The sequence below is a fragment of the Psammomys obesus genome, unplaced genomic scaffold (assembly GCF_907164565.1).
Source record: "Psammomys obesus unplaced genomic scaffold, mPsaObe1.curated_primary_1811, whole genome shotgun sequence".
NCBI classification, from domain to species: domain Eukaryota; kingdom Metazoa; phylum Chordata; class Mammalia; order Rodentia; family Muridae; genus Psammomys; species Psammomys obesus.
The window spans coordinates 2,349,965-2,372,118 of NW_026590405.1; the positions used below are offsets into that span (position 1 = coordinate 2,349,965).

Genomic DNA, 22,154 nt, shown 5'->3' on the forward strand with positions numbered 1-22,154 from the left:
ACACACACACACACACACACACACACACACACACACACACACACACATCTGTAACAGAAGGCACATTAGGTGCTGGGGGTGGTGGGATAGGTCTGCAACCCCAGCACTAGAAAGGGAGAAGCAGGCGCATTGCCTAGTCTACATAGTTACAAAACAGCAAGGCCTACACAGTGAGACCCTCTCTCTCTAAAAAATGAACAACAACAACAACAAAATCCAGCATACATACCCGGACACACAAAGGTACATATGTAAACATACTTATGAGACAATTACGAATGTAAAAGGTGAAAAAAAAAAAAAAGGGAAGTAAGTTGATCTGGGGAGATACTAGTTTTGGTCACCTGATTAGAAGTATTGTAATGTTAAGATCTACTTCTTCTTTTAGCACAGAGAATCTAAAGAAGAATTTGTTAAAGTCAGGAAGAGGGACCTGGATCGGCTGACGACGGAAGTAATGCAAATGCGGGACTTCTTACCCAGAATATTAAATGGGGAGTTACTGGAAAGTTTCCAGAAATTAAAGACTGTAGAAAAAAGTGAGTTTTGCCTTATGTATGTTGCTTGTCTTTAGGTGGGCAGGAGAGTCATTTTGCAGTGTTGAGCTAAGTACAGGATTGCTAGGACTTGTCCATTAAGACTTTTGACATTTGAGCAGTATGTTGTTTTGAACAAAATCTCAATCCTGTTTTACCAATGAAGACTCAGTAGCCAGATGCTGGGGTGAAGGCCTCCTAGCTCAGAGAGGCAGAGAAAGCACCCAGCTGACCTTCCTCCTCAGCCAATGTCACAGAAGGAATCTCTTCTTCTCTCAACCTCCTCTAAACTGAATATCCTTCTCTTCTACTTCCTGTGCATCTCTTTATCTGTCCTCCTGACTCCCTTTTACTCTCTCTCTATTTTTTCATATTATCCTCTGTTCACTTTCTGTCAACTGGTTGCTTGCTCTGCCTCTTGACCTGTGGTTGACTTTATTTAATCCTGTTTATACCATTCAAACAGAAAGCTTTTGGTTTAAAGGTGTGTGCTAAGCCTGAGCCACACCAAAAATAAAAGCAGGTTTTTCCAGTAAATAACACAATACCGGGGTTCACAGTGTGATCATGTATCTTGCAATAGAAGTATATAAAATACTAGTCCAGGACCCTGTTAAATTTCTTGGAGGTATTTGGAGACTGAGTCAGTACTTCCCCAATTGGGACAGAATTGTAATTAAGTTGACCTTTGCTGGTTAAGGCTAATTTCTCAAGTCAAATTTGACTGTCAGCTCTCATAGTGTGGCTTCATAGTACCCACTGAAAGACCCAAGTGATGTTTCTAGCAGTAAGTCCAGATAAGGAACTATCTTGACTCAAGAATGTAGGTTTCTGAGGCAGACTTGGTGATGTATACCTGAAATCCAGTACTCAGGTGATGGAGGTATAAAGTGTAAGTTCAAGGTCATTTTCATCTATGTATGGAGTTCAAGCCTAGCTGGTAAGATGTGAAATCAGCAATATAGTAGTCTTCATAGAGGTGAAGGACAACCAGGTCGCCTATGGATTAAGCCATATTCAGAATATGGGTTTCTAGTTTGTGTAAATATACCTGGCCAGTGAGCCAACCCTATCTATTTAGAAGGGTGAATGGGCGGTTGGAGAGATGGCTCAGCAGTTAGGAGCACTGGTTGCTTTCCCAGAGGACCTGGGTTCAATTTGCAGCACCTGCATGGCAGCTCACAACTGTCTGTACTCTAGTTCCAGGGGATCTGACACCCTCACACAGACATACATGCAGGCCAAACACCAGTGCATATAGAATTAAAAGCAAATAATTTTTAAAGATAGAGGGTGAATGGTCATGATTACATGATACCCTGCCTTATTCTTTCAGGAGTCTTCACATCCATTAACTTCTATGCCCTGTACTCTTTTTCTGGGAGGTGGACCCCGTGCAGACTGAAGTTGGCAGGGCTGGTCAAAAGAGGCTTCCTGAGCAAAGAGAGAGGGAGAGGATGGGAGGGGTGCTGGCCTGCCATCTGCCCCTGCCTTGTTCCTCTGGTGGTTACATTCCTCAACAACAAGTACCTCCTCCCAGTGGCTTCCTCTACAGTCTACCTCTTACTGGGCTTCAGTGATACCACTGTCTCCCAGAGCTACAGGGCTGTTGTCATTGCCTGGGAATGTCACCATTCTTTCTGGGTGCCTTATGCCTCCTCCCCCAGGGCATTGCCTCCCAAGTGCTGGCAAGGTGGAGCTTTGTGTAAAGAGGCAGGTAGAGTATGAATGTAAAGTGCACCCAGTCTTGTTCACGTGTAAACAGTGAAGTTCAAATAAATGCAGAACACTGTTTAGACATACCTTACCCACAGTTTTGAGGCTAACAGGAAGTCAGGCTGTTTCTTTGTGTTACTGTAGCTCTTTAGGCCAGGTCACATTTTTCCTTCTGATAGTGGGGAGTGTTCAAAATGAATTTGGCAAATAAGTAATGAACAGTCACTCCAAGAAAGGGACATTGTGACCCTTTCCAGTTAATGGGAGACACTCTCTTTTCTGTTTGCTTGGCAGCCAGCTCTATCTGTGCCCACTGTTATAGCCTGACAAATGACAGGTCATATTTTCACTTGGCAAGGTCATTTTTACTTTGTTCTGTTTAATAATGATTCCCTTGGGCTTTTTCTCACTGACCTGATTTGGTCTCCTCAAAGAACAAACCCTAGAACAAACACCTTGGAGTTCTCACTTTCTCCAGTGAGTTATGTTCATTGTTCTTAGAGATGCATTATTGCTCTGTTAGTCCATCTTCACCTCTACTGTTTTGGTGGGATCTTTGTACTTGCCTCCTCTAGGCAGTGTCTACTGTTCCAAGTCTGGTCATTTTTGTCTGATTCTGTCATGCTGTTCAGGTTAAGATATTAAAATAGCTGCTCCCTGTCCTCAAGATAAACACCAACTAGCAAACTGCTGCTATGCCAGGACCTAAACAGACCTTACTATGGCTGTGAAGCCTTAGTATTGCTAGGTAAGCCTTGTCCAGAGGGGCTGTCTGCTCTGACTGTGCAGACATGAGCTCTGTATCAGGCATGACCCCTGTCCTTTTCCTCCTAAGCTCACTAGTCAGGCTTACCCTGACTACCTGTGCTTTTCTGACTGGGCATCGTTGAAGAGATGGTCTTCTAAAGTATCCTTTATCTAGTTTTCACTCTTGAATTATCTTTCTTTTTTAGAGACAGGTCTCACTTGGTAGCCCTGGCTGTCCTGGGATTCTCTGTGTAGATCAGGCTGGCCTTTCACTTACAGAAATCACCTGCTTCTGCCTCCTGAGTGCCTGAGTTGATAAGATGAGTATCAGATAGAATGTGGAACCTGGTTCTGAGCTAGCAAGACACCTGCCTTTGAGATGCTGGGTAGGTAAGCAGTGGTATGGAGTAACATTGATCAGTGTCTTGTTAAGCGTCTTTGAGAATTAACATTGAAGAAAAAGCACATTAAAAAAAACCTTGCGATTTTATGTGTATGAGTGTTTTGGCTGTATGCACGTGTGTGTACCACCTTGTGTGCCATGCCTGAGGAAATTAGAAGAGTTTGTTGGATCCTCTGTTACTGGATTTACAGACAGTTGTTAACTGCCATATTGAACCCAGGTCCTCTGAAAGAGCAGCCAGTGCTCTTAACTGAGCTATCTCTCTATTTTCCCCAAAAGCACAATTTCATTTTTAGAAGGAAAAGGAGAGATGTGTGAAAGTCACAAATGGGAGTAAGGGTCATTTTTGGATTCATCAGATGGTTTTCCTGTTCGTGAAGGACTTGGGCATGGCCGAGCTAAGGATAGTAAAGGTGGGATGTTTATAGAGGATGGGAGGAGGTTTAGTTGAGGTAAGAAGCACTTGGAACTTCTCAGGTGAGTTTGAAGGGTTGGCAGGATGGAGGAGAATAATGAGGATGTCCCTCAGGGCAAGTGGTGGCTCCACTGAACTCTGACTGTATGGATGGAATAGTAGTAACATAAAAAAGCATGCTAGGTTCTGGTGATGAAGGGAGGACACAGCCTTTTAAGTTAGGGTCAAGAATAGTGGGAGTATCGAGGGATGGAATATCTGGGTCCTGCATGCTGCTGGCCTTTCGTTGTTCCTGGAACTATAAAGCACTCATATAAGGCCATTAGAACACTTGCCTGGTTACATGCAGGGCCCCGAGTAAGATCCCCAGGACTGCCAGACCTTACTATGGCTGTGAAGCCTTAATATTGCTAGGTAAGCCTTGTCCAGAGGAGCTGTCTGCTCTGACTGTGCAGACATGAGCTCTGTATCAGGCATGACCCCTGTCCTTTTCCTCCTAAGCTCAGGCTTACCCTGACTACCGGGAGTAAGATCCCAGACTCCCAGGATGTGGCAAGTTTGAGATGACCTAATCATTCTCAAGGGTTTGTATGGTTCCTGTATTGTAGGAATCTGGGAGAAAGAATATTTTCTAGCTGGGAAGCTTCTTGAGTTCCTGGTGTAATCGAGAGAGCATTCTGGTAGATTCACAGCCCAGCAGCTTCAGTTGTGGCTCAGGCACGATCATGCAGTGAACTTGGAATAACCTTGACTTGAGCTTTACCAAGTTGGAAAGTGCGTAAATATAAAACACTCCCACGAAAACATTATCAGCGCTCTTCGGTATGGAGCACTGGAGGAAGGTCCTCGTAAAGGAAGAGTCTTGCACAGTTGTTGCTTATCACAGTTGTTGATATCTCAGTTGAGAGTCAGGCAGAAGGAGGGCACTGTGGGGCTTTCAGTTATCATCTGAGACCATCCAGCTAATAACAGGCCGGAGTCCATGACTGAAATATTCTATGATTTTCTGCCTCTAGTGAGGACTGAAAAGGGTTAGCTGCTAGCAACTGAGTCCTGGGCAGAGCCAGCCTCAAGGAGCAGAGCCTTAAGAGGGTAAAGAGCTTGTTTGGCAGTTTCAGCAGGGGAGCACGGCTAGTTGTATGTCCTTGGCTGAAGAATGGCCCTAATTAATCAGAGAAGGCTGTCTTATTCAACTGGATATTTAGTTTAGGAAGGCATGCACACAGAATGGTGAGGAAGGATATTCTTGCCTAGCCAGCCAGATAAACCTTAAGGAGAGTGGGGTGAAATGCCAAAGCCAGATTGCACTTACACCCAAGACTCTTGTGACTTGAAATGGGACAGGATGATTGGGGTTTTTAGATACTACTAGAACATCTTGTGAGATTTAGGATCTTGATCCGTGAGGGCCCTCTACTGGTTACTTAAAGGAATCCACAAGGACACGAGAAAATGAAAAACAATGACAGTATAACAGGAAGTATGTCACAGACACCATATAACCAGAAAAAGGCCACCAGAATCCCTAGGGGGTAGGATAGGGGAAGCCAAGGCAGCTTTATGAAGGAGTATACTCAGGAGACAGTTAAAGGACATTCTAGAAGTAGTTTATTCAAGAGCTATGGGACAGCATTTAGTATGGTAGGCAAATGGATTTCAGTTTAGCATGTTGGAAAATACAGATTGTGCACTGTGTCTCTGCTCACTCTGACAATGAATTTGCTAGACTAATGCAGTGTTCCACAGGCAAACTTAAGTGGTGGCCTTCTGTGGATCCCTGGATTATTCTGCGAACCTGAAATACTTAAAAACTCCTCTGGAATAGTGGTCCAGATCTGCATTTGCATCTTTAATTTTGTAGCCCTTGAGCCACTGCAATGGCTTATTTCTGGGAGCCTTGTAGAATGCAGCATCGTTCTGGAGATGGCTGTTTGCTTTGGAAAACCATGTCAGTAGGAATGCCTCACAAGAGGCTGATAGTCTGATGAAACTGTGGCAAGTTGCAGAAGTATCTGTCAAGTACTTCCCTGAAAAGACACCTTCAAGCCTAGTCCCCAGGTCCTCAGAATGGGACTCTGGGAAAAAGTTTTCACAGAGGCAAAATGAGGGCTGTTGGGCTCTAGTTCAGTATACCATTCTTGTCAGAAGAATTTTGAGCACTTACAGGGTGAGGTCTGTGTGAAGATATAGGGAAGCCAGAAAAGGAAGACGGTGTGAAGAATAAGGCCATGTGGAGGTGGAGGTAGGGTCTGCCAAAGTGTTTCCACAATCCAGGGACTGTTGGGCAGAAACAGAAAAGGAACAATCTTACCTGTCAGGTTTCACATCGAGTTTAGCCTTCTAACACCTGGACTTGGGTTTGGAAGTCTGCAGGCTTGTGAGGCACACTTTCCACATGCTGGGAAGGGAGTACACCATCCAGGCTCAGCTCAGAGTAAAGATGGAGCATGTCAGGATTGCACTCATTTCTCTGAACCTGCCAGAGTGATAGGAAGGAAAAAGTCACTGGTGATTTAAAAATGTATTTTTGTTTTCAGACAGCTATTTTGGTAAAAAGCATTTCACATTAATGGAAAATAACTGATGATTTGTTATGAACATGTCATGCAATGGAGCAAGAGAAACCAGACCCCAATATAATCATAACTTTTTGATCTGTTTCAGAAGCCCTGCCTTTCAGTGACAGCTCTATTCTCTCTCTGAATAGGGTGAATGTGGAGATAGTCATTCTCATGGCATTAACACTGTCAGAACTACATCTGGTGTCACACGCCATGCCAGCTACTTGGGGGAGAACTGTAGCAGGAGGACAATGATTTTGAGTTTTCCAGAACTACAGAGTAAATTTAAATCTACCCTGGGCAACCTTGCCTCAAAAATGAAAGGAGAGGGCTTGGGGACATATCTTAGCGATAGAGGACTAACCAAATATTCTCAAGACCTTAGATTCAGTCCCCAGTGCTATCAAGAAGTCAGCTGCCGCCACTGCCACCACCACCACCACCACAAAAAAGGATCCTAAATTCAAACCTATCAGGCTAGTGTGGTGGTGCATACCTATAACCCCAGCCCTGGGGAGACCGAGGCATCTGGATTCTGTAATTTAACCCCCCTAAACAAAGCCAGAGCTATATAGTTATTTCACAGTATTGCTGTTGAAATAGTCTGTGACATAGATGGCTTTCTTGTATTACTGGTCGGTCTAGTGTGCCACCCTCCATCCAGTTTATGTAGCTAGAGAGTCTCCTGTTTCCAATACCAAAAGCAGGGGAAACTGCTAGGCTGGCTGACAGACACCCTGTTTTCATACAGTTTGTGTAAGATATCTCAGTTCTATGTAGCAATCATTGCATTGTCTGTTACTTCTGTTTCTAGGTTTAAAACATTTGCAAAACACTACATTTTTGTTTGTCTTTATGTATTTTCATGACTGTTTTAGAGCTTCTATGTAGACCAGGCTGGCTTGGAACTCACAGAGATCTGTGCACCGCCTCCTGAGTGCTAGGATTAGTGCTAGCATTTCTGGCCAAAGGCAGTATCTTTATCTTCTCTCTCTCTCTCTCGTTTTCCCAAGACAGGGGTTTTCTGTGTAGCCTGGCTTCAAACCCAGAGATCTGCCTGCCTCTAGCTCCTGAGTGCTGGAATTAAAGGCATGCACCAGCTGGCTTAAAAACTGTCTATTCTTGGGGCTGGAGAGATGGGTTGGTGGTTAAGAGCACTGCCTGCCCTTCCTAACTGGTCCTGAGTTCAATTGCCAACACCCACACGGTGGCTCAAAACCATCTATAATGAGATCTAGTACCCTCTCCTGGCATGTATACATACAGTCAGGCAGGGTATTGCATAAATAAATCTAAAAAAAGAAGAAAAAAAAAACCTCATTAAAAAAAAGTCTATTCCTAAAGGAAAAGATCTTCTGTTTTAACTAGAGCTGTATTTTTTCTGTCCAAGTGGAAAGGTGAAGAATGTATAAAGAAGTTATACTAGTGTGAAAATATTTAGGCAGTGCCTGCAACCTTCCATACACTTTCGTACGGCCTAAAACAAAACATGACAGTCTCCTGCCCTGGTGGTGGTAGGTTGCCAGCAATGGTCCCATCTGGCCACAAGGCGGCGGTCTGACACAGCTGATGCAGCCATGTCGGCATGAGCACAGTCTCTTGAACAGTGGCCTGGAATTTTCTGGGATCCATATTGTAACAAGGGCCTTGTTAAGCCTGTTGCTTTGGTATGAAAGCCTTCGGTAAGTTCACATAAAGCTACACAGAGAGGAATTTGTTATAATGAAGGTGTTGGGTAGTTAGAGCTAGTTTCTATATGTTTTTACGTGACAAGATTTGTAGATACAAATCTACTGTGTATGAGTAACAATGCTGTGTATGAGTAACAATGCTTAATAATAGAAGTAGACTTTAAGAGTTAGCTGCAAAGAGAATAATCCTAAGCTACTGATAATTTTATTACTCAGTTTCTGGTTGGTTATGTATTTCAGAGTTCATGTATGATTATAGTATACGTATAAGTATGTATAAGTAACATTCAACACAGTTGCATATATTCAACAATATTATTTTTAATAATAATAATTAATGATCAGGATTAGTGAGACAAAGTAGAACTCATATAGTACGACATACCTGAAAAGACAGCTCTGACGTAGGGAGAATAAATAGCCCAGCGTGGCTTGCATGTTTCTAGGAAATGTGAAAGGGAGCTTGCCAGCCAGTTTCATAATCTCCAACTTGTCTGTTGACCTTTGGGTTCTAATCTTCCTTCTTGGACGGGGTCTCAAGGAAATGTAAACACTTTCCTTGTTTCTTTCTCCATAACACTTGGGATACCAAGTAGCTCTGGTTTTTGTTTGTTTGTTTGTTTGTTTTGTTTTGTTTTGCATTTGTGTTAAGTGTCCTGTTGCCTTCTCAGACCTTTGGAGCACAAAGCCCTGCCCCTTTCTTTGCCTGCACTTCATTGAGCATCACCAGTAAACCTTTTGTTCCTAAGGTGGAGGGTGTATGTTCTTCTATACTTAGAGGCACTCTGCCTTCCTCAGGTTCCATTACCCTCCGTTCATACTCTCACATTGCTGTAGCTGAGCTCTCTTGTCCACTGTGTGTTCCTTTTCTATTGTTAGCACTGAGAGCTGAGGCTGTTGACTTGAAGTAGTTGTTTTTGATCTATGATTTCCATAAATCCTTGCCCAGAAAACTTGTTAGAAATGTAACTTCTTTGGGCTGAAGCGATGGCTTAGTGGTTAAGAGTACTTGCTGCTCTTGACTAGGGTTTGATTCCCAGCACTGGTAATCCACAGCTGTTGGTAACTCCAGTTCCAGGTATCCAACACCCTCTTCTGACTCCCATTGACATCAGGCATGAACATGGTACAGATACAAACATATATGCAGGCAAAACATTAAAAAAGATGTATTTATCTTTTATGTGTATGTGTGAGTGCTTGCATGTATGTATGTGCACCATATTCATGCCTGGTGATGAGGAGGCCAGAAGTGGGAGTCAGAGTTATAGGCAGTTGTAAGCTGCCATGTGGGTTCTGGAAACAAAACTCTGTAAGAGCAGTCAGTATTCTTAGCCACTGAGCCATCTTTCCAGCCCCCATATATAAATCATACATAAATCTCTGAGGACCTCTTGGCAGTTACTGGTTGCACATAGAAGGGGAATAATTTTCTTCAGTGGTGTAAAATTGCCTATACGCCATGTTAATGGAACAGTAATTAAACTCAGAAGGTCATACACACAAGAATAACCAAACAAAACAGCAGCAACAAAGACATGAAAGGAGGAGGAGACTTCTTGGCAATAAGAAGATCATCAGGAATAGGAAGGGCATGAGAGTGGATAATGGGGGTGGAAATGAGCAAAATGTATTACATACGTTCAAGAAATTGTTACTAGAAAAAAAATTCCTACAGAAAAGAAATGTAAGTTTTGAGGTCCACCTAAACCCATGGAAGCACAAACTCCATGCACCAGGCTCAAGTCTTCTGGGATCCTAGCATATTAGACTTTAGTCAGCCACTAACTATTCATATTTGTTCTCAAATCTTGTATATATTGGCAAAAAAAGAAGAGATCAATTTCTTAGCCTGGAGATCAAATGCTTAATAATTTGAATTAAGTATACAATTTTTTAAAACGCCGGTATATCTGCAGTACGACCATATTTAAAGTTGTTAATAATGCTTTTCGTTGATTTATTGATGTGGGTGTCTTGGGGTTTTTGTTGGCCATTTGACTCATCAGCTAAATGATTATGGTGGAGAGGAAGTGTTACGTAGACTCTACCCCCTCATGCAGCACTTTCTTGTCTTGATCTCTGCTGTTTCCCGCCTCCATTGACTACTACTGCAGTTGTTCCCATTGAGTCAGGCTGCCAGTTGGTGGGACTTGCTTTGTGAGTCAGCTCCTGCTGGCACCAGCCACTCCTGAGATGCCTTCTGCTTTTTATGGCACAGATACAAGTTTGTGCCATGAGATAATCGGGCTTCTCAGCTCTGCCTTCAGTACTTTAAATAACTCATTTTCTTGAGGCCTTGAGTACACGTCTGGCAGTAAATGAGGCCTTAAAATCACAAAGTAACATAACAGGAGAATTTCTTTCAGAACAGGAGGCAGTTCAGTTCTACAGTGTGCTTAGTGTGCATGGGCCCAAGGTTCACTCCCTAAGATCTACCTCCTGCCATCCGCCAAAAAAGATTACTGGTATGGCTTGAAAAATGGAAGAGAGCTTAGAAATAGGACTGTAAGAATGTTGAGTCTGATTTGACATTTCTTGAGTATTTTTCTGTCTCTTCTAGACCAGGAAAGGAAAGAAGAAGAATTAGAGCAGCTGAGATTGGACTGTGAACACTTCAAGGCCCGGCTAGACATTGCGCAGGCAGACAATGGAAGGGAGAAAAAGGTAGGCTCCTGGGTGAAGCAGCTCCAGGTGGCCAGTCCAGAAGGCGCTGCTGATTTGCTGCCTTTTGCTCCCAAGGAGCGGGTGGTCTCCCATTTTCTCTGTTAACCCTCAGGAACTTGGAGTTTCAAATATGTGTACTTTGACTAGGTTGTAAGGTGGGTGAGCTATTAGTAGAGTTTATAGCCATTTGACATGTACATCATTCACTTCCTTTTAATTAAATGTTTTTTGTACATTTAGAGTGTGTGTGTGTGCATGAGAGAGTGTGTGTATGTTTAGGTGTGTTGTGCAGGTGTGTGTATGCATCACTCTATGGAGTTCAGAGGACAACTTGTAGAAGTTGGTTCTTTCCTTGTGTGGGTTCTAGCTTGGCAGCAAGTATCTTTACCTGATGAGCATTTCACTGGCTTCCTTTTTAACATTTATGTTTAAAAGGCTACTTCAGCTGGGCATAATGGTGAAAGCCTTCAATCTCAGCACTTGGGAGGGAGAGACAGGTGGATCTCTGTAAGTTTGAGGCCACTCTGGTCTACATAGTGAGTTCCAGGGCAGCTAGGGCAACATAGGGAGATCCTGTCTCAAACAAAACAAAACAAAAAAATATGCCGTATTGCATATGCTTACAACATAGTAGGAATCTGGGATAAAATACTGGGTATAGGACAACTTGTAATTGATGGTAGATATATTAAGTTAGAAACATTTCTAATTAATTTGGGTATAATTTATTGAAACTTAGGAAATAACTAATTATATTTTATTTTACTATTGGGGAGACTATTTTTTAAATTATTTTATTTTATGTGTACAAGTATTTTGCTTGCATGTGTGTCTGTGGCACAGTTTTGGGCCCTGGTTTTCCCAGAGGCCAGAATAGAGTATCAGATCCTCTGGAACTGGAGTTTCAGACCACAGTAAGCTACCATGTGAGTGCTGGAACTGAACCCAGGTCCTCTGCAATAGCAGCAAGTGCTTTTAACTACCAAGCCACCTCTCTAGCCCCTATAATATTTTTGAAAGCATTTTTACAGTTGGATGGCATACATTATTTCATCTCCGATAAAACTAGTTCTGTGCTTCCATTTGTAAAATTTGGGGCTTGCATATCTTCGTATTTTAAAATAATAAAGCAACAATAGTGCTGAGCAATGGCAGCTAATGTGTTTTGGATGTTTGCTGTGTGCGAGCAGGCACACTGCCCTTTGTGTCTCATGTGTTTCCATCAAAGGCACATCAGCAGGTATTGCTATTGTACAAGAGATTGAATGTCTGGTCCAGGGACATACTGCGAGCTGACGTCTTAGGGAATTCTAAATGTTTGTGGCTGTAGTAGAGGTTTTTGGAAATTGGGAGAGTTGGCTCACCTTTTAATACCGAGCAAGCAGAACGTGGTAGGAAAGAACATGTTCTTAAACCTGGATTAGGCTTTGTGTCACCTACACAAAGTTGAGGTTGTAGTTTTGCTATATTCCATTAAGATCAGGCGATAAATTGCAAGGCAGTCTGGTTAGTTTTAGATTAAACATTTATGGCCTTGAAATTGACCAGTAGGGGTGAAGGAGTTGATAGACATTTAAAACACAGCCTTGGAAAGCAGGAGCAGGCAGACTCTGTGAGTTCAAGGCTAGCCTGGGCTACATAGTAAATTCTAAGACATCCACAAGTGACATCCATGCGTGGATGTGAAGTCTGTGAAATTGTAAGTCAAATGAATTTTTCTTCCTTTTGATTGTTTTTCTCTTAGGTATTTGTCATAGCAATAGAAAGCTCTGCTTTACACAGTGTTGGTGCTGGGAGCAGAGCCATTGCTTTGACTAAACCTGGCCATGTGGTTTGTAAGCCTGTGGAGCTATTTTGTAGGAGGGATTTGGAAAACTGGACATATAAACTAGAAAACTCTTAAAAGACTGTGAGTAGAGCTTACTGAGGATTATGGTGGGATGTCAGCAAACTAGAAATGCAGAATAGAGACTGGGATCAAGGATTCCATTGGAAATTGGACTGTGGCATTCATGTTGCATTATCGCAGCAATCTCGCCTATCTGTGTCTATGCTGCAAGACTTTGTGGGAGGCTGAGTCAAAGGTGACTGGGTGAGTACTCTGAAAGAAGAATTTTAGTTTTAATTAAAATAATGCATAATTACATCCCCTCTTTTTCTTTCTTACTCTTCTCATTCCCCCAAGCCCTGTTCCCTCTCAAATTCATGACCTATTTTTCTTTAATTATCATTTGTTATACAAACACATGTTTATGCATGCATACATACATATATACATGCATATGTATGTAAATGAATAAACATCTAAATGTAACTTTCTGAGTGTTTTTTGTTTGCTTGTATGTATATGAGGCTAGGACTGACCACTTGGTATAGATAGTCAATTAGGGATTTCTTCTGGGCAAGACTAATTCTCCTCTCAGTAGTTGTAAAATGCTTGTAGTTCTTCATTTAGGGGTAGGCCCTGTGAGCTTTCCTCACTCACATTAGTATGTCAATTGGTGTCGCAATTTGTTCAGGTCTTGTTTAGGCAGAGATAGTGTGGATACTCAGAGATAGTGTGGATACTTCAGTGGTATAGCTTCCTTGGCATATTTACAAGACACAGTTTCACAGTGGACTTTGTGGTCCTGAGGTTCTTACAATCTTACCAATTCCTTGGAAAAGGAAATTTTTGTCTAGCATTCAGGCTCTCACAGGGGTTTTGCTGCCCACTTTTAGCCTGATTTACAGTGAACATTTACAGCAAAAAACAGGACAGAAAGATTTTTAAAACTGGCCAAAAAAAATCACATTTAAAGTTGGGACCAGTAAATCAATAATTGTTAGAGATTAGCACTGTTGTATGTACCAAGACAATAGAAAAGGTACCTTGAGGGCAGCTCAGTGATGAGGGAGAGCTGACTCATTCTACAGGCAAGAGTATAACCTGGTGTTAATCCCAGCACTTAGGATGCAGAGACAGGAGGATCTCTTCGAGTTTGAGATCAGTCTGGTCTACAGAGTGAGTTCCAGGACAGTCAGAGCTATGTAGAGAGAGCCTATTTAAAAAAAAAAGTGTTAAAGTTTAAGTCCACTGAAAAGATGAATTAAAAGACAGACCTTCAGAGGTACCCTTTTTCAAGATGACCTATGAAATTGTCCCTTGAGTTTCCTTTTCTTTGTGTGTGTGTGTGCATATGTGTGTATGTGTGTGTGTGTGTGTGTACACATGTGTGCGTGCTAGAGATCAAACCTTGGTCCTTGTGCATGTTAGGCAAGAACTGATCTATTCAGTTGTAATATAATCATGCCCTACCTGGATTCTACCAGCCTTGCTCAGTTACTGAGATAGTCACAGGCCAGCACAGCTTAAAATACTGTAAGCAGAACTTCTGGATGATCCTGGTGGAGGAACTCAGAAGATCAAAATGACTATAGATACAAAGATACAAAGTTTATGCTCAGGAGAGTTGAGATGGGAACTGGACTAAAGAACATTCAATGAATTTGTCTACACTGGGACCCGGTTATAGCCTAAGCTAGTGGCAGACCTTGCTGTCTTCCATCTGATGCTGGTTTTGCAAGACAGGTCATAGAGGCTTCTACTCAGATTTCAAAGGAGTGTTGAGGAGGCCAGGTGATGTTTGACAGAGGTAAGAGTACTTGGAGGTAGACCTTGGGAGAGCAGCAAATGAAGTTGCGATGGAGTCGAGACCTGAGGAAGCTAAAGATGCTGGAATGTAGACTGTCTGCCAAGGAGAGCTCTAGATAGTGAGCAGGGTCAGTGTGGAAGAGCCATGTGGCTGCAGTAGCCTACTGTGGGGACCGGGCTAACCCAGCCTTTGGGCATCCAGATTATACCATTTTTGGCACCTAGATAACACCACTGAATGTCTGGAATACCAGCCATAGAACTACGGGAGCTTACATTTGCCCTGCTGAGTTCCATCTTGCTTTGGTTTCTTCTTACCTCTCCTTGTGCCCCTTTTGGAATGGAAGTCTTTACTCTGCCTTATACTTGGGAAATGCAAAACTTTCTTTTTGGTCTTACAGGGGCTCACAGGTGAGAGCTTGCATTGAGTCTCGGGAAATTTTGTTCTTGTTCTATTGAGCAATTTTGGAACTATTGAGACACTGGGGAAATGAACTAAAATATTTTGGGGTACACATAGGATGATTTTTTTCATGTCTTATTAATTATGGCCTTGTTATTTTTGGAAATTAGGGATGGTTTTAGGAGATGTGGTTTAAGATGTGTTTGGGTGTCAAGTTGGCAGAGGGTGGACTTGTGACAGTTCATACTGATTGTCAACTTGGACAGGGAAATACTGAGGACATTTTTAGGGTACACTTCTGCTGTGCTTGTGAAAGTATTTCCATGGGTGATTAAGTAGGGAGCAGCTACTCTGAATGCTACTTGTGTCATACAATAGTTGCGAACCCAGATGGAATAAAAGGGCAAGAAGGAAAAAGCACAGGATTGTTCTCTTTTTGCTTGCTGGTATCCATGAGGTGAGCAACTTTGCTCTGCTCTGAACTACAGCTGTGGAATGGACCGAAACCTTGAAACCATGATGGAAAAGAAATATTTCATCCTTTTACATTGTCCTGTCAGGCATTTGTCAGTGATGAACGACTAACAGCATACCAGTTCATTACTGAAAAGGCTTGTGGCACAGACACATTGTGTACAGGGATATCAAACTAAAGTGTGGTAGGAGCTTTACCTTGTTAGTACAGTGCCTAGCATGAATGAGGCCATGGATTTATCTCTAGTACTGCATAGAGTGGGCATGGTAGTATACACCTAGCACTTGGAAGTTAGAGGCAGGAAGGTCAGAAGTTCAAGATCATCCTCTGTTACATAGTGAGTTGCAGATCTGCCTGGACTACATAAGACTTGTTTTAAAAACAAACACCCAAACAAACAGCTATAAGTCCTTTCCAGGTGTTCTGTATCCCCAACAGCTATGCCTGTACCACAGTGCCAAGGCCTTTTGCCATTGCCAAGACTCCTAACCTGGGCAGCCTCTGCACTCCAAGAGTAGGTAGGCATCCAGTCTCCACTGTCCTCTTCCCATGATCCAACCTAGTTGCTTCAGTGAAGGGAAGGAAACGACTTCGTTACATTACGTTACTACTACATTCACAGAAAAGCCCTTGCATAAGAGCCCGCCCCCAAAGGGAGGCAGGAATTGCTGCTTGCACAGCACTCTCATGGTTTTGATTCCATGCTGTTCTTACATACTGGATTCAGTCATTTCTGTCTTTTCATAATGACTTTTACCCTTACTGAAGCACTTATTGGCAGTAATCTAATTCAGTCTTCTAGTTGCTGGATTCTTTCCTGGTTCCTCAGCTCTAAAATAAGCCTCCAGTCCTGCCTCATGATCTGTACAGGCCTGGGCAGACCACAGACAGTGCTACAGAAAAGACAGCTGCCGGAGACAAGTGGCCTTATTATAGCCAGCTTGCTTATCCCGGTTCAACCAGTGAACTGTTCAACAGGAAACTTGACTAGAAATAGAAAAATAGTCAAAGCTAAAATAGTTCCTCATTTCCACTAAGGCCAGACTACTAGGACTATTGATAATACTTAAAGCGTTTGAGACCCTGATTATTCAATACAGGCATTTATTGAAAGGCAACTGCAGCTGCTGTTCCTCTTTTTTTTTCTTTTCTTTTCTTTTCTTTTCTTTTTTTTTTTTTTTGAGATGGGGTCTTACAATGGAACCTGAGCTCCCTTCAACTCTATGTAGCTTAGACTGGCATTGAACTTTGATCTTCCTCAGCCTCCCAAGTGCTGGAATGAAAGGTATTCACAGTCTCTATCCTGGCTGATTTGCACATGTTCATGAATACCATGAATTCATGTGTTCAGCTGCACTGTCATGTCCAGCAGATACAGTTTTTATACAAACTCTACTCCTTCAGGCTCTTACAAATTTTCTTCCCTCTCTTCCACAATGGTCCCTGAGCACCTCCCTCCTCTCTCTCTCTCTCTCTCTCTCTCTCTCTCTCTCTCTGTATGTGTGTGTGTGTGTGTGTCTGTGTGTGTGTGTGTGTGTGTGTGTGTGTGTGTGTGTGTAGTATGCATGTTCTATTTAGAGCTGAGCACTCTGCAGGATTTTGCATGTTGACCAGCTGTAGGTCTCTGTATTAGTTGTCATCTTCTCTAAAAGGCAGCTTCTCTGATGAGGGCTGGCACTAATCTTTAGGTAGGTAGAAAGATAAGAACTTAGGGGCAGGTGTTACTATAGAATACTGCAGAATAGTCGTACTGTTCTTCCCTAGGGCCAAGGACTTAGACAGATATGGGCTTTGGACCCATTTAACAGTCAGTATCAGGAAAAAGATTTCATCTTGTGGAGTGAGATTTAAATCTAATAAGAAAGTGGTTGGTTACCTCCATAGCATTTGCTCCACTGTTGCCGCAGGGGGTCTGTCTTGCTAGGCCAGTCACTGCTGTAGCTTGTAGGGTCACAGCTAAGACAGACTAGAACCCAACTCTTCTTCCCTGTTAGATTTGTCCTCTATTTTAGATACAGTTGTCCCTCAGCATCTGAGAGGAATAAGCTCCAGGACCCCTTGTGGATAGTCCTAGGGTGTTCAGGACCTTTCTATGAATAAGTGTATTGCTTACACATACCTTAATTAATAAATAAGATTGTTTATGCTATCTAATTCAATGCAAGTGCTGTATAAATTGTTACTATACTTGGACTGGGGAGATGGCTTATTTGGTAAAGTGCTTGCTGTGTGAGCATGAGGTACTGAGTTCATGTGGTGGCACCTACAGAAAAGTCAGGTGTGGAAGCTTCAGACCTCTATTGACTGAATCAGTGAATCTGATGTATGATCAGCAGCACCTGAATCAGTGAATCTGATCGGTGAGTATGTGATATTCACACATATCTGAAGGTATGTGTGGTGGGCCTTTTATGTATTGGATATAGTTTTTCTTACCCTTTGGCTTCCCGCCCCCACCATTTGACAGAATATCACTATGTATTCTGTCAGTTCTGGTTTTTGACTCCTGAGTGCTGGGATTATGTGTGTACCACTATGCCTGTTTGATGTTTGAAGGTTGAAATTTACCTTATTAGTTTTTAGAAAATGGAACAGGATTTTGTTGTGATATATTTTAAAAGTTCTGTACTTGCAGTTTTAGATAAATGAGTTTAAGTATGTAGCAAGCAAAAGTAAAAGAACAAATAGCAAGTAACAAAAAACATCGTCAAACGTGACTGATGTAGCCTGATTGTGAGCAAACAAAGGTAATCATTTAGTGGAAGCTTGCAACACCCAGAAGAAATGGACTGGGGTGGGGGGAGCAGATACTGGAGCTACTGGTTGGGAGGCTCTCTATTTAGTTTCCACCGAAGGCGCGTTACACCATGGATCAACAATAATAACCTCTGTTGGACAGGCTCCCCTTCTAGCTGTTCTTAAGGACACAATGTTTTTATCCCCTTAGCTACTTGCTGTTTTTCCTTCTCTCTGTTACAGAGCTAGGGAGAGAGGGCTGACCCAGGACAGGGCAAATTTTGGAGAACATTTGACATAAACAAGGGAGGGCTTGCCCTTTCCCAGTATGCTTTCAGTAAACTTAAAAAGTGTGGCCATTTGCCAGTATGCTGTTGTATGTGACACAACCTGCGTGGGAAGAGAGTAGCAGTTGTCTACATCCGTTCACATCTGTGGGGAATTGTCTTGAGCGCCTTAATCTAGATGGGATGGAAGACCCACTCTGAATGTAGGTAGCACCATTTCATGGTACCTGAACCATGTATGAGTGCAGAAAGTTAGCTGAAAACACCTAAGTATGGGTATATTTATTTATCTCTGCTATTGACTGTGGATGTGATGGAGGGAAGAAGTGAGAACAAAATGTGATGGTGCATATAAATATGTCATGATGAAATCCATTATTTTGCCAGTTCAGTTATGTGCGTGTGAAGGGCGGCCTAGTAATGCAGGCTGCAGTGTCATTAAGTCAGACATGAAAAACATATAGTTTTGTATTTTGATTTTTTAAATATTTATTTTTTATTATATGGGCATGGTTATTTTTCTTGCGTGTATTTATGTGTATTCATATGCAAGCCTGGTACTTACGGAGGCCAGAATAGGGTGTTGGAACCCATGGAACCTACAGGCATCGGTAGCCACAGTGTATGTGCTGGGAATTGAATCTGCATTCTCTGTCAGAGCTGTCAGTGCTCTTAATCACTGAGCCATTTCTCTAGCCCTACCCCTGAGTCTCTTGAAACCCCAGACAAAAAGCCTCTTTCTTATCATTATTTGAATATTGACTTCTTTAAAAGAAAAAAAAAAGCTAGTATAATTTAAATTGTGGTGAATAAATTGTTTGATATAAATGAATTTACCTAGGTTTTTATTTTTTCAGTTTATTGTTCCCTTTTTGGTAGTGCTGGGAATCCAGGGCCTTATGTGTGATAGGCAAGTGCTCTACAGCCGAGGGATATCTCCATCCCAGTTCATCTCTCAGGAAATGCTGTCTCCTTAAAGGGAGTTTAGCAGCAGAGAAGCTTGGTCACTGGGGAGGATGAGAAACTTGCATCAGTCACCTGAAGAGAAATCCTTGGGATATGAGGCTCATCAGGAGAGTGGTTCTCTTCTTCCCTTAATGATCCTGTCAGAGTCTGGCCCAGATTCAGGTGTTTTCAGGTGCTGCTGGAGGGAGGGCAGGAAACCCTCCCTGTCCTCTGTGGTCTTGCACTGAGGCTGAACATGTTTGGGGCACCCCCCTCTGACCTTCCTACCTGATTTTTGGTCTGGTGTTTGATTCTGGTGTCATTTCATAGCCACACGTGTTTCATACTTTCCAGCACCTTCTATGACAGTCTCATGAAGACTTCCCCATGTTTCCTAGCACAGTGGTTCTCAACCTTCCTAATGTTGTAGCTCTTTAGTACAGTCCCTCACGTTGTAGTGACCCCAGCCACAAAATTATTTTGGTGCTACTTCATAACTGCAACTTTGCTACTGTTATGAATCATAATGTAAAATCTTTGTTTTCTGTGAAAGAGTCATTTAATACCCAAACGGGTTGTGCCCCACAGGTTGAGAACCACTGGCCTAAAGGAGACTTCCTGCACTTTCTTTTCTAAACTCAATGTGGTGTCTGCCAGTGGAGTGAATCTTTGGCCATAACAAGCTCCCTGATTAGGAATGCTGTGCCATGAAAACAGCATGTAGGGGTGCTACTTTGCTCCAGAGGCTAGAGGTAGTGCTATGGGTGTGGTCACTTGGGACCCAAGCCACCTCTAGTTTTCTCTTTACTTGAACAGTTGAGTTTAGCTCTTTGCAGGTGTCCATAAGCTGTAAAGCAGCCATGTGTTCTTCTCTAGGCTTGAAACGTAACTGTTTAGATGTGTATTGTGGCTCAGTAAGGGTTAGATTCTACTTGTAGCTGTTTCTAGAAGTCCGAATGTTTCTCTCCAATAAATATCATTATGAAAAAACAACATGTGGAAAAAAAACAACATGTGATTTGAGATTGAATGCTATTTTCTGTTTTCTTGTTCTATTTTGTGGTGAGTTTAGGAGAAGTTGGCTCTTCGACAGCAGCTGAATGAGGCAAAGCAGCAGCTCCTCCAGCAGGCAGAATACTGTACACAAATGGGAGCAGTCACCTGTACTGTCCTCTGGGGAGTAACCAGCAGTGAGGAGGTTGTCAAAGCCATTCTTAGAGGAGTAAGTTGTCTGGCACTGTTGAATGTGCCTTGTGACTGGAAGAGACATCATGTGTGCTATGACATTGGCTGCTGTTCACTGTGTTACCTGGTGCTCTGGGGATATGTAAAATAAGTATCATCGTCTGTCCCAGCACCCAAGGGGAGTTTCTGTATATTAACCACTTCAATGTTTATACATAAAAATCAATAGCATTCACAGTGCTGGTCTATGTTTTACTTCACGGGTAATACAGTAATTAAAAATGTTACATTATTTGACATATACATGCACCTGATGTATTGTGTGTGTGTGTGTGTGTGTGTGTATATATAAATGTTAGGGAATTTCCTGTAAGGAATTCGGTGGGCCTTGATGAATAGGTGGGAATGGCAGAAAATGGTAAGGACAGTTCAAAAGACAGACTCACAGAAATTAAAGGTATAGGATGAGACATCTGTCTTGCTTTGGATAGAGGGAAGGTCACTTGACCAAGTGGAGGTTCATGTACGGAACCAGTGGGAGGTAAGGCTCATCGGGTATTGGAATGTCACTTTGTGACTGGAGGGAAGCAGATGCTGGTTTTGCCTTGAGGGTAGGAGCGCTGTAGAACCTTCGAGTGCTTTGAGTCAAGGCATGATAGGAAAATGAACATGATGATGAGTGACTGAGGGTTAGGGTGTGAGGTATGCAGCTCTCTGCAGGGGGAAGAAGGAAGCATGTGAGAGCTGTGTACTGGAGACAGATGTGGTATCAGGGCACAGTTGACAGCTGAGGGAGGAAAGCACCTGTAGCAGGTTGAGTTTGACTCCGGGAGAAGGAATGGAAGTGGAGGGGGAATGTTTGGCAGGAAGCCAGAGACACATTAGTTACCACTTAGGGACACAGTGTTTGCTTGAGGGAGGTCGCAAGTGTCCTGTAAAGTTTGTTGAGCTTTATTAGAGTGAAATTTTCAGGGCTGCATGAGACTTTGTCTTAGAAATAAAGATGATTTGCATGTTGTTATTTACTCACTGGACTCTCACAGTTAACTGGTTTCTTAGAACATTTCTAGAGTCGGGAGACAATCCCTATAGTCCAGTCTTAGACTATTCTGTCACTCAGGAAGTTCCTTTAGGCTGTTCTTACCTTCTAAAATGTGCTTTGCTTGTAAATGGCTCTTGACAGTTCTATGTACACGTACACACATGCACACACATGTGCACAGTACATCCCAGTCAGAGAACCCAGGTCCCCCTCCTACTTCCTGCCTTCACTTCCTTTTTCATTTATATGTCACCAAGTCTGGTTAGTGCTGCCTGCTTATACACGTATGTGGGGCCATCCACTAGAGCGTGGAGCTAGCAGTGCCCACAGTCCTGACGAGCAGTGATCCCCAGCAGCCGTCCTCATAGCCCATCTCTCCTCACTGCTAGAATGTGGACTGGCTTGGGTTGTGCAGGTCGTGTGGGGGTACACAGCAGCTATGCGCTCATTAGTGCAATGGTCACATCATGTCCAGAGGACGGCACTTCACAGCACTCCTTTTTAAAAGTATTTTTATTTTTTATATTAATTACAGGTTATTTACTTTGTCACAGCAATCCTTTTTATCCTCCAACCCAGTCTTCTGTGATGTTCTCCAAGCCTTGGTGTGTGGGGTTGACACAGATGTCTCACTTAGGACTGAAAACTAAAAAGTAACTTGTTCTCACCACTGTGGCCAGGTGTGCGGCTCAGGATTGACTGCTTTTCTCC

The 22,154-nt window shown here is 42.7% G+C and overlaps 1 protein-coding gene across 1 annotated transcript in view; it reads left to right on the top strand.

Moving 5' to 3' along the window:
* Hsf2bp (heat shock transcription factor 2 binding protein) overlaps window positions 1–22,154 on the top strand; it is an 83,464-nt gene that overhangs the window by 775 nt on the left and 60,535 nt on the right. Inside the window, exons 2-4 of the mRNA XM_055607016.1 lie at window positions 389–539; window positions 10,633–10,736; window positions 20,289–20,438. Of these exons, the coding sequence (XP_055462991.1) occupies window positions 389–539; window positions 10,633–10,736; window positions 20,289–20,438 (405 nt within the window). The remainder of the gene's footprint in view (window positions 1–388; window positions 540–10,632; window positions 10,737–20,288; window positions 20,439–22,154) is intronic.